The sequence below is a fragment of the Eublepharis macularius genome, chromosome 5, assembly GCF_028583425.1.
Source record: "Eublepharis macularius isolate TG4126 chromosome 5, MPM_Emac_v1.0, whole genome shotgun sequence".
NCBI lineage: Eukaryota > Metazoa > Chordata > Lepidosauria > Squamata > Eublepharidae > Eublepharis > Eublepharis macularius.
In genome coordinates this window covers 9,556,201-9,568,794 of record NC_072794.1, presented here as the reverse complement: position 1 = coordinate 9,568,794, position 12,594 = coordinate 9,556,201, and the positions used below count along the sequence as shown (strand labels likewise).

Genomic DNA, 12,594 nt, shown 5'->3' with positions numbered 1-12,594 from the left:
GACTGCAGAGTCCTTTGATCAGGTGATGAGCTGAAGTGAGAAGCCCTGCCTTCTCATCCCCTTCCCAGCTCAGCCACGAAGTTGCTTGTCAACCTTGAGCAAGGCCTTTGGTGCCATAAATGCCACTTTATGGCAGCTGGCAGAATGCCTTTCCTTTGCCTGGTCCAGAGATCAAGGCACGCAAAGTGTAATGATGTCAGGGAGAGGGGGAAAAAAGGAAGCTAGGAAAGTTAATTTCTTAGAAAAGCCATATGTGTTGCCTCTTCTCTGTAGGTGAAAGTGCAGAGGGAGGTAAAATATTTTATAAGCAGTGGAAGAGATACCTTCAACATCCCACACCACATTCACTCTAAAGAACGTCACTCAAATTTCTCCCCCAAACTTGGCTGCCATTAAAAAAAACCCTTTCCATTTGAGGACCAGGAATACAGAAGTGCTTTAAAAGCGCTTGATATGCTACTCTGCAACTCCGTCTTAGATGAAAGCAAGAATGTAAGAGTAGGCCAGTGTCCCAACCTAGTCCACCATCCTATTTCCTTCAGTGGCCAACCAGATACCCCAGAAGACTCATAATAAGGGCAAGCAGACCATTGAGTTCCACCCAGCACTGGGTATGCAGAAGGTTGAAAAATGAAATCCTGCCCTCAAGACATAGTTAACTTATGTGACCCCTGGTGGGGTTTTTATGGCAGGAGACTAACAGAGGTGGTTTGCCATTGCCTGCCTCTGCAGCCCTGGTTTTTGTTGGAGGTCTCCCATCCAACCAAGGCTGACCCTGTTTAGCTTCTGAGTTCTGATGATATCAGGCTCTCCTGGACTATCCAGGTTACTGCTTCAAAATGTGAGGGTTTCATTTAATCATCGTTAACAGAGCTGTCCATGGTAATTTTCCACAAATCTCTCCAATTTCCCCTTGAAAGTCAGCTGACTATCACTCACCACCATATCCTGTGGCAGTGAATTCCACAAGTAAGTTACTGTGAGTGAAAGAGAATTTCCTTCTGTCCTGATTGACCACACACCAACAGAATTCTAGTATTTTATTCTACAAAATAAATTCATATTCTTACTTTCTGATGACATAATGGCCATCAAGATGGCTAACAAATTAAAACATACATAATAAAAAGCATACAAATTAAAATATACATAATAAAAAGCATATCATTAAAACCAACCCTACCCCCATATATATGTACGTACAAGCTGTCAAGACACAACTGGCTTATGGTGACCTCAGAAAAAGATATTCAAGGCATGTGCAAAACAATGGTGGTTTTTCATTAAAAAAACCAAAACACTGGGTGTGCATACATTTTATAAAATATATCCTTGCAGTGTGGGGGTAGAACAACAGATAACATTTATGGGGAATTTTCTGAGCAAAGCCTGCAGAGGATTCCCCCCTTTTAGCATGAAGTGTCCTGGGGTCTATATGGATTTCAGTATCAAGAAAACCCTGAGATGCTGCTCAGGTGCCCCTGGAAATAACAAAGTCCAGGCGACGAAGGGTCTTGTGGTACTCTAAAGCCTGACAGATTTATTGGGGCAAAAGATTTTGCAAGCTGGGCCCCCCCTAACCTGGTCAGACTTGTGAAGCAATATACTCAGTGTTACACACCTCTTGAGTGAAAATAAAATTTCATTCATTGGATGCTGTGGGCTCATAAAGCTTCTGCCTGAATAAATCTGTTAACCTTAGGGTCCTACAAGTCTCTTCATTGCAATGTGCATAGCCACTCTTTTTGTATTTAGCCTGAAGTTATTCCCTGTCCGGAATGTCCACTCTGTGCCAAATCACCAAAAATACAAGTTTGCTTGGGGAAAGGTTGGAGCTTTTGAGAAGACAGGGATGCTGCAGTTAGCTAGCAAAAAATACATGGAGGATATTTAAAAAGCAAGTTAACCTTCCACATCTCCCAGGATTTGGTTTGAAGTATATTTATGTATTTTGTGAAAAAGAGGCCTCCCAGAGAGAGAATTTAAGGCTTAGATACTTTTAGTTCCAGTGTTCAATCCAAACCAGACTGAATCAGACCAAGGTGGCTCTTTGACTTGACATCTCCCTTTCACAATAGACATTTTTTGGGAGCTCTCCCTTCCTGTTGTCCCCCCCACCAAAAAACCCTTGTAATTAGAGGTACACTGCTTCAGGACATCAATGTTACATTTGGCTGTCACAGTCAATAGCTGTTGGTGGCCCTCCATGAATTTGTGGAATCATCTGAACTAGCCTTCACTTCCACATCTTGTAGCAGTGAGTTCCACAAGTTGTTTTATGCCATGTGTGAAATAGTACTTTTGTCTGTCCTGACTTGAGCTTTGCATGTCACCTCTCCAAAACCTCACACGAGGTGGCTTGCAAAGTTAGAAAGCTATGCAACAAATAATAATAATAATAATAAAACAGATACCAATATTAAAGCAATCTATCAAGTGGCCCTGAGGTTAGAAGCAGAGCCCCAAAACAGCTTTAAAAGACAGGCCTCTCCGTTAAAATCCTGGGTAGGGAAAAAAGATTTTGCTAAAAGTACCACTGAAAAAGCCCTGACTCTGAATGCGGGGCACAGAGAGCAGAGCTGGCAAGAGACAAGAGAGTGTGGGCCACAAGCACCCCCAAGTCATAAAGGTAAGAAATCTGAATGCCTGGAAATACATAAGCAGCCAGTACAGAGAGTTCCGCGCAGGAGCAAGATGATACCTGCGTCCAGCGTCGGCAATAACCTGGCTGCTGCATTTTGAACCAAGGGAAGTTTCTGAAAACATTAAAACGCAACCTACACAGAGTGCTTTACAGTAATGTAACCTAGGTGTGTTCAACGCATGGATCCCCATGACTGGATCATAGTTTTAAAGGAAGGACCTGTAGCTGATGTATCGGATAAAGGGGATAGAAAGATGCCACAACCCATGGAGGTGACCTGCGCCTCCAGTTGCAGGTCAGGAGCCGGCAGCACCCCTGAGCTGCTGCCTTTGCCAGGAAAGGACGATCTCTCAACTCAGCAATTATCAACAGCCATTTTTTAAAAAATCCAGCATGTATGGTCAGGGCTTTTTTTCAGCAGGAATGTGGTGGAATGGAGTTCCGGAACCTCTTGAAAATGGTCACATGGCTGGTGGCCCCACCCCCTGATCTCCAGACAGAGGGGAGTTGAGATGGCCCTCTGTGCCGCTGCACAGAGGGCCATCTCAACTCCCCTCTGTCTGGAGATCAGGGGGTGGGGCCACCAGCCATGTGACCATTTTCTCGGAGGGCAACCCACTGAGAGCGGGACCACAAGTGACGCCTGACACAGGTTGGACACTTGTCAGCTTCCCTCAAGTTTTGATGGGAAATGTAGTCATCCTGGTCTTGCAGCTTGGCTCTCCGACTGCTGTCCAATGGACTTTTCAACTGTCACTTGTCCAACATTCCGCCAAGCTGCCTACATTTTCCATCAAAACTTGAGGGAAGCTGGCAAGTGTCCAACCTGTGTTAGGCGTCACTTGTGGTCCCGCTCTGAGTTCCACCACCTCTTCTCCCAGAAAAAAAGCCCTGTGTATGGTTATGATTTCAACAAAAGCTGTTGCTATAATACCTCTGTTGTAAGCTCAATTGCAGTTGTGTTGATCCTGCATGAAACAGCTGATCTTTGAGAGCGCTGCCTGGTGCCTTGCATGGGTGAAGTGAGGCTGCCTGGGATAGATACAGGTTGGGGGGACCTTCTATATTCTGGAGGGTATTTGCAGGCGGTTCCTTGATACCGTTTTAATCTGTGTTCTTGAATTTTAAATTAAAATTTTAAAAACTCTTCATTGCTGCCTTGCAGCTTGACGTTTTTGACTGTTTAAGAGTCTCTGCTGATGATGAGGAATCGGCAAGGGGGCGCCGCGCGCACCGGCGGTTCTCCATCCTTTGGCTCCGGAGTCACGCCACTTAGTTTGCAATGGCTCCGAATTTTAAAAAATCTGCTTCCTGGCCACTTGAATCTCATTTCAATTCTGTATTGGATTCCTGCTGGTTTTAAATCGTTGCAAATTTATTACAAATCTGTTACATTGTCCATTGAAATGTCTTTGAAATTGACTGTACTGACCCAAACTGGGCAATCCGACTCGCGTCTCAGAGAGAAAGGCGGACTGTAAATGACGTAAATAAATAAGGAAAAATAGTCACGGAAAGGGGCGATCCGTATTAACAGTTACACGAGGAGTCCGCAAGGGGGCGCCGCGCACACCGGCGGTTCTCCATCCTTTGGCTCCGGAGTCACGCCACTTAGTTTGCAATGGCTCCGAATCGAACTCCGCTCGGCCTGCCGCCCTTGAAACTGCCGCCTGAACTCTCTGGAGTCGACACCGGCGCTTCTCGGCGCAGCTGAACTTCCCTGCGTCGGGGCCTGGAGGCCAGGGCGAGGGAGGCTTTGCCATTCGGGGTTCGGCATCTCCGAAATCCGCCCGGCCCGGGGTGGGAAGGGGGCGGGGAGCCGAGGGCGGGGAGCGCCGCGTGCCAGCGAAGGGCTGCCTCCCGCCCGCCCTCCGTCTCCGCCCATCACCCGGGCATCGGGTCTGCCCCTTTTGGCCGTGCCAGTCTCTGGAATGGTGAAACTGGGAGTCGCCTCGGGACCCGAGAGCCTCGCTTGGGCCAGCATCAGGTACCCTCTCCCCGCTCTGTCCCGAATGCACCCAGAGCCCGTCCCCGGCTTTGGTCCCGCTCCTAAGCAGAGCAAAGAGCCCGGGCGCCCCGGCTTTTCGCCTGATCGGCTCCTTCCAGTTTCCCACTCTTTGCCCCAAAGCATCCTGACTGCCAGCCAGACTCCCTTCCATTTAACCCCACCCAAAAAGTCACTGGGGCGTAATAATAAGAAGGACCCAGGAGTTCTGGCTTTTCAGCCACACTTTTTATTCCCATTTGAAGCGCGTTTCAGTTTTCGGAATCGAGAAGGAACCCAGGCGTCCGGGTCCTCCGAACTTCCTCCTCTCTTACCAATTTGTACCCCTCCCTTTGGTATCCTGTCCCCTGTGGACGTGCTAGATTGGTGCTGGGGCAAACTTACTCTGTACATGATCAGTGGCGCTATTGCCCCGACGGTCGCTGTTGGACTTCTGGGAATGCGGGGGCACCTCGACTTTTTTGTAGTCCTTCTATTGCATGTTAGAGCTGCCAACTCCAGGTCGGGAAATTTCTGGAGATTTGGGGGTGGAACCTGAGAGAGGTGGGGCTTAGGGAAGGGGAGCAACCTCAGCAGGATATGATGCCATAGAGTCCACCTTCTCAAGCAGCTATGTTCTTTGGGGGGGGGGGGGTCTCTGTAAGTCTGGAGGTCAGTTGTAATTCCAGACTTCCTGGAGGTTGGCAACCCTAAGTACCCCATCTATTCTGCGATGTGTGTGTGTGTGTGTATATACACTGTTCTGCGATGTGTGTGTGTGTGTGTATACACATTAGATATATATACATTATATATATTAGATATGGATTTGAAGCTTAGGAACTGTATCCCTTTGTATTTGGGGTGCTTACCCCTGACCCTGGCCAAGAAGTCTAAACTGGCACATCTTTGAGCGGCAGAACCAGCATGAAAGGGCTGTGCCTGCAGGCTCATCCTCGAGTGAGAGCGTGTTGGTTTTCGGTGTGTGTGGGGGGAGCTCTCTGGAAAAGAATGGAAGGAGAAGTTCCAGGAGGGTGGGGCTGGGGGGTGGGTGGGCAGAGCACCTGCCTTACATGGAGAAAGGGCAGTCCCTGGCATCTCCAATGACAAGATCTTGCATTGTGGGCATCGGCCTGCCCCCCTGCCCCAAGAGAGCTGTTCCCAGGAGCTGTGGATCCATGGGCAGGACATATCTGCTTGGCATACAGGAAGTCAGATTCCTGGCATCTGTAGCTAAGAGGACCAGGCAGCAGGTGACTTGAAAGGCTTCTGCCGGAGACGCCCTGGAGAGTTGCTGCCAGTCTGATTTGAATCTAGTGGCATCAACAAGATTTCCAGGGCATAAGCTTTCACGAGCTCCCTTCTTCAGTCACAACTGAGGGCCAAGCTAGAAGTGTCAATCAGTGGAGGGCAAGTGGAGCGCAAGTGAACAGGGAGGAATACACACGTGAGTCTGTTCACTTGCCATTCAAGTGTCATTCGTCACTTCTAGCTGGGCCCTCAGTAGCCAATCTGAGTAGACAGGACTGATCTTGACTTGGTATCGGGCAAGTTCACGTGTTTAATAGGGAATACATACACTGGGAGACTGAGTGTCTAACTTGGTAGAAGGCAGCTTGGTGGTTTTATGCAGGGGGCAGAATGAGAAGACAAAAGGGCTCGGCCTCTCCCTGCCAAACCTTGCCCCCCCCCCCATGTAGGGAGGACTAGCTACTTCTGGCAACTCCCATGGGGGGAGGTCTCAGGCGAACCTGCCCCGTTGGCCCAGCTGCCAGTCCACACCTGTTGAGGCTGGTGGTTGAGGCAGGATTTGAACTGGAGACTTCCTCCTCTGCAGTGAGCATTCTTGTGCTCACCAGTGAAAATGTGTAGAAGCGGGAGCTACTTGGGGCAAAGACCAACCCTTGTCCTGAGAACTCGTGTGGGTTAGAGCGAGCGGCTGGAGAAGATAAGCGTTCAGATTCCTTTGGGAGCACCTGCCCGTCTGTGCCTAATGTGACAGTTTGATTGACTGCCCGTATAAGATGTTTATTTCCGTCTGGGGAAAAGAATGATGGATCAGGGCCAGCCACAGAGGTGTGTGTGTGTTTGTGTTAAAGTCGGGCTGGCAATACAACAGGGCATCAAGGTTGCTGCAGTTGGGCCCAGCTGTTCTTGCGCGGGCAGCACTCCTCTTCCAGGAGAATCTCAGGAATGTGGACGCTGCGCAACTGGATCTGCTCATTTCCCATATCCTGTCTGGAGAAGTGGATTTTCCAACTTCGAAACTTCCAATGAGGAGGAGGGGCCAGCAGGGTAAAGGAAATTGTGACTCCTTTCTTCTCGGATATCCAACTGACTCAGGCTCATAGACAGAGGTTTTGTGGTGGGGCGGTTTAAGGGTTACAGTTCCTTGGGAATTTCTATTCTATCTTGTCAATTCTGTTGCAAATTTAGCTGTGAAAAATACCCAAGTTCTTAGAGATCTGTGTTCAACATCAAATAAAGTTTGTCAGTGCTGCTCATGTGTTCCTGCAATTTAAAAATCTATTGGGGGCTTAAATCTTAAATTGAGGATTTTTTTTTAAACTGCTGAACTGTTCCAGGGAGAGAGAGGTCATAGGCAGGTCATAGGTCATAGTCCATGCTTCGTTTCTGGATCCAACCCACACAACCAGATTTTCCCTTTACAGTGGAGTAGAGCATGTCTGACTTCAGTGGGGTGGGCTATGCTTCCAGGCGCAGCAAGTCCTGTTGGCTTTGGACAAATTCAGCCTCTTGCTCCCTAAAGGTGTCCTTCGGGCAGTCATGACCTCTCAAGCCAAAGCCTCCTTCACAGGGTCGTTGTGACACATATTATGTGCCTATGTCACAACAACCCTGTGAAGTAGGCTTAAACTACCTGAAGGTCGACTTCAAGGAGTCAGAGTTTGAAATTGTTCCTCTCAGGGCTTTTTTCTGGGAAAAGAGGTGGTGGAACTCAGTGGGTTGCCCTCGGGGAAAATGGTCACATGGCTGGTGGCCCCGCCCCCTGCTCTCCAGACAGAGGGGAGTTGAGATTGCCCTCCGCGCCGCATGGCGCGGAGGGCAATCTCAACTCCCCTCTGTCTGGAGATCAGGGGGTGGGGCCACCAGCCATGTGACCATTTTCAAGAGGTTCTGGAACTCCGTTCCCCCGCGTTCCCCCTGAAAAAAAGCCCTGGTTCCTCTCCAGTCCAAAGCCGACACTCTGTCTTCTGGGTCTTTAGGGGATGCCTAGGGGGCATCCTTCCCTTTATGTTGCTGTAGCTGCACCATCCGCATCTTAAATCCCAGTGGATCGGCACAGGCGGAGAGGAAGCAGGAATACCGCCTGGCTGTGAGGGCAAAGCTTGCTCACCCCGGCTTCTTTTAAGGCTCCAGGCGGATGGGGCATTGCTGCAGAAAGAAATGACATCTGTGTTGTGCTTGCCGCTTCCCCCTTTTGTTTTCAAAGAGGTGCGTGTGTGTTTATTCAGCCCAATGGAAAATCACCAATTCTGGAAAGTACACTAAAAACCCAAAATAAGAAGGGCTGTGTCTGTTCTGTACAACAGCGCAAAAAGGAAACTTGAAGAAATTAGTAATCGTTCCAGATTTAGCAGCCTGAGAATTTCTGCCTTTTTTAAAAAATGAAGAGGGCTTCTAGCCCTTGTGGGGCTATGAAAATAACTGTGTGTGAGAGAGACAGAGACACGTGTAACGCACAGTGAAATGTCTGGAGCTAGAGCAGGTTTTCTAACGTAACAGATACAAGAGGGCAGGGGAGACTTTTGCTCTCTCCCAACAGGGGTCCCTTTACCAGCAGTGGACACCTCCTCAAAGCTGACAAACAGGGCATGGAGATGTCAGCCCCTCACCATTGCATGCCCTCTACCAACTGGCATTCAAAGGTACACACCCACTGAACATGGAGGTTCCATTGTGGAATCTGGGCTGACTGGGGAAACTTTGTATTAAGGGCTGAAGGTCATGCCGGGAGCTGTTTCCCTCTTGCCACCTGAGCAGTTATATAAAGCAATAACATTTGCGTTGGGGTGAGGCGTCTTAATTAACGTGGTGCCAATTGATGGGACACCTTATTAATTCCCTGCTAATGAGAGGCTGTGGGAGTTGAGAATGATCAAGAACTGGAGCAAGGTGGAAAGAGGGCTTAGTTCACAACTGCCTAACGCTCCCACCCCACCCCAGGTTCCAAATCTGTGAACGCACACACCGTTTCCTTTCCATGATCCTTTCAAGGTTGATGATGCTGGCAGAGGATACTGTTGTTCAGGGCTTTTTTTGTGGGAAAAGAGGTGGTGGAACTCAGTGGGTTGCCCTCGGAGAAAATGGTCACATGGCTGGTGGCCCCGCCCCCTGATCTCCAGACAGAGGGGAGTTGAGATGGCCCTCCGCACCACCGAGTGGCATGGAGTGCAATCTAAACTCCCCTCTGTCTGGAGATCAGGGGGCGGGGCCACCAGCCATGTGACCATTTTCAAGAGGTCCGGAACTCCGTTCCACCGCATTCCTGCTGAAAAAAAGCCCTGCTGTTGTTGCTGGAAAGAATGGAGACCTTACTAGTAACCAAACCAGGCATTGCTGAGCTAGGTGGACCAACAGCTCTGTCTAACATCTACACTGTGCTCTGTGTGGGGTTGTCCTTGAAGAGGGTCCAGAAAATGCAGGTGCCTGGTAGGATTGCCAGCTCTGGGTTGGGAAATTCCTGGAGACTTTTTTGGGAGAGGGGGAGGTTTGGGGAGGGGAGGAAACTCACCCGGTACAGGGCCATAAAGTCCACATCCCAACATAGTCATTTTCTCCGAGGGAACTGGTCTCTTCGGCCTAGAGATCACTTGTAATTCCAGAAGATCTCTTGCTACCACTTGGAGGTTGGGAACCCCTAGTACAGAATGCTGTGGCAAGAATGCTGTCTGGAGTGGGTTACAGGGACCTGATAGCTCCTGTCTTGTTTCATCTGTACTGGCTTCTGATCTGCTTCTGGGCCAAAACTTACGGCTTGGGGCCTGCCTACCTTAAAGACTACCTGTTCCCATAGGAACCAACCTGACCACTATAGCCACCCTGCTTCTGGCATATCCATCAACTGAGGGCCTTCTTGGCAGGGCCGGATCTACAGTTGCCGGTGCCCAGGGCAACTGAAGATTGGCCACGCGTGCATGTGCACACTCCCGGCGCTGCGTGATGATGTCACTTCCGTGACGTCATCACACAGGGCAGCGTGTGCCGTCCCGTGGCAAGCCAGCTGTCCCGGTGCACTGCGGAGCTGGTGGCAGCAGCGCGAGTGGCTGGGAGGCCGCCCGCACCATTCGCCTGCCCCGCAGGATGGGGTGGCTGGCTTGCCGCGTGCCCCCTGTCCTGCAGGGCAGGTGAATGGCGCAGGCAGCCTCCCAGCCACCCGTGCTGCCTTTTGCCTGCCCCGCAGGACAGGGCATACAGCAAGTGCGCCCCGTCCTGCCGTCTGCACGCTCCCGGGGCTGGCAGCTGCGCCTGCCGTCCCCTCTTTGGAGGTGCCGGGGGCAGACTACCCCCCCCCCCCCCGTCGATCCGACCCTGCTTCTTGGTTGTGGCATCAAAATTATGGAATTAAGGAGAGATTTGTCTGGGAGACAATGATAGAAGTATCATTGTCTCCCACCAGTGGGTGAAGAGACTTCTCTGTTTCTCTGCATGCACCCGCACCTACATGTCGTTTTTAAAAATCTCTTTAATTGTTCTCTGCCTTTAGGGCACTAATTGGGTATAAAGCTGGCATATGAATGTTTTAATTACATTTTAAACAGTATGAAACAGGGTTCGTACAGAGAAATAAAACAGAAAGGGTCTGTAGATGAGCATGCCAAAGGACCCAAATATTTCTTGAGCTCAAGGCAAAGAGGTGACTGGCGGGGGCGGGGGGGATTTCTCTGCTTTGAGATCTTGGAAAGCTGCAGCTGACCAGAGGAGATGATTATAATGCTTGCATAACCAAATAAGAGGTTTGGGAGAAACCCCTTCCCCACATTATAATTACCTTATTATTAGGAAACCCTTAAAACGTTGAAAGTGTTATAAAAATATCAAAGTATAGAGTTTCAGTGGTATATTAAAAGGGTTAATCTACCATAACCATCAGGATTGAACACAAAGTAACGTCCAGTCCCCACCTTTGTTAAAGACAGAGGAGAGCGACTGTGGTGGAATAGGCCAGATATAGGCCAGGAGGACTCACCTCACAGTCTCTGTCCAGTCACAAAACTTTTCGGCCTATCACAATCTCTCAGCCTAACCTACCTCATAGGGCTGTTGTAAGGATAAGATGAAGGTATGAAGAAACATCACAATGTCCATGGAGGAAAGGTTAGTAAAAATGTGATGGATTATCAGCACATTTTAAAGAGCAGTTTAAATTAAACTCGGATGCATCAACTTAATTCTTGATGTATCTAAGGAAGAGGCCCTTGTGTCTAGCTAGGGATCTTGTTCTCCACTTTTTCTCACCAGCGACTCTGTAATCCCTTCTTCCCTGTGCTGAAATCTATTTTATTTATTTATTTATTTATTTTCTATTTATATTCCACCCTTCCCACATTTCCAGCAGGCTCAGGGCAGATTACAAATACATAGAGGTTAAAATATATAAAACAATTACTATAAATTAGCAACCATAAAAACATCCAAATTTACACAATTTAAAATACATATAAACATCAACATAGCAGCCCAAAGTCCAACTGACCCACTGAAATCTAAAATGGTGCCTCTGTATTCTCTGCCTCAGTTGCCTGTCTGTACACTCGGATTTAGGAAAATGACTTGCCTCGTTATTATAATGATGGGTGGTTATTGCAAGGGTGACACTCTTGGAGGAAATCCTGGTATCCACCCTGTGGCTTAAGGTGAGGGAGGGCTATATGAGGTCACTGAACAAGCCTCTCTCCTTCGCAGCTGCATGCCTGACCCCTCTGGGAAACACAAGAAGGGGAAGAAGAAGATGTGGGAACAAAAGAAGTCGCAGAGCCTGGAGGAACCCATTGCTGAGGGACTCCAAAATGGGACCAATCCCCCCTTATCACGGTGAGTCTCAGCACTGGGTCAGACTAGATCATGGTAGATTTGGGTTCAAATCCCCCCTGTGCCATGAAGCTTACTCGGTGAGGTGGAGCAAGTCCCTCTTTCACATCATATTCTACCTTGCAGGGTTGTTGTGTTTGCCACCCTGAGCTCTTTGGAGGAAGGGTGTGATAAAAATGTGATGGAGTGAGCTACCAAGGCTGCCTCGTGAAGCAAGATTTCCCTCCACGCTGGATTTAAAAAGCAAGATCTGAACATTTTTTTTGACAGGGCAACCCAATTTTGATATACTGTGAAGAAACATTGTTCTTGTTCCCTTCTCTTTCTCATCTAGATCCAAAACCTGTGACCTGTCTTTCTCCAAAGAGGTAGAAAAGGAATCCGGTTCCACCCAGCACAGAAACTCCATCACCAATGTAAGTTCAAAAGGAACAAGGGTGGGTGGCGGGATATGAGTGCTGGCTAGGAAGCAGCTCACCTGAGATATTTTTTGTAATTTTAAAAAATGAGTTTAACACACATACTTCCTGATCGAGAGGAAGAAGCACCCTACAAAATTCCCAGAACTGCTCCATAATGCCTTTTTGTTACAACTAACCAAAATGTTACAAGTGAAGAAAGCTGTTCATCAGGAGGGATGTAGCAGAAAGAGAAAAAAGGAGGGGAGCGAAGATCTTTCAGGACGTGGCGAATATATATGCTCCCAGTCTGCAGTCTGTCAAGTCTTGAAATGGAAGATAAGTTGCCGCTCATTTAATTGGATTAGGAGGCGCTGGGTGGAAAACAGGTTTCAAGATGCACCGAAGGTTACTAGGGAAGAAAAGCAAACAATTTGGTGCTCTCCATTTGGAGTGGTAGAAAGTGCCGTCAAGTTGCAGACGACTTATGGTGACCCTGCTTTTGAGACGATCAA

General features: G+C 48.7%; 1 protein-coding gene across 2 annotated transcripts in view; it reads left to right on the top strand.

The window, feature by feature from the left end:
• Positions 1–12,594, top strand: part of LOC129330668 (GRAM domain-containing protein 2A-like) — a 31,456-nt gene that overhangs the window by 2,652 nt on the left and 16,210 nt on the right. The window contains exons 1-3 of one of the 2 annotated variants that reach the window (XM_054980806.1): positions 4,507–4,631; positions 11,556–11,684; positions 12,016–12,097. In XM_054980806.1, the coding sequence (XP_054836781.1) occupies positions 4,576–4,631; positions 11,556–11,684; positions 12,016–12,097 (267 nt within the window). In that variant the 5' untranslated portion in view covers positions 4,507–4,575. Of the gene's footprint in view, positions 1–4,506; positions 4,632–11,555; positions 11,685–12,015; positions 12,098–12,594 lie in introns of those variants that run through there. The other variant, XM_054980807.1, reaches the window with a different exon arrangement.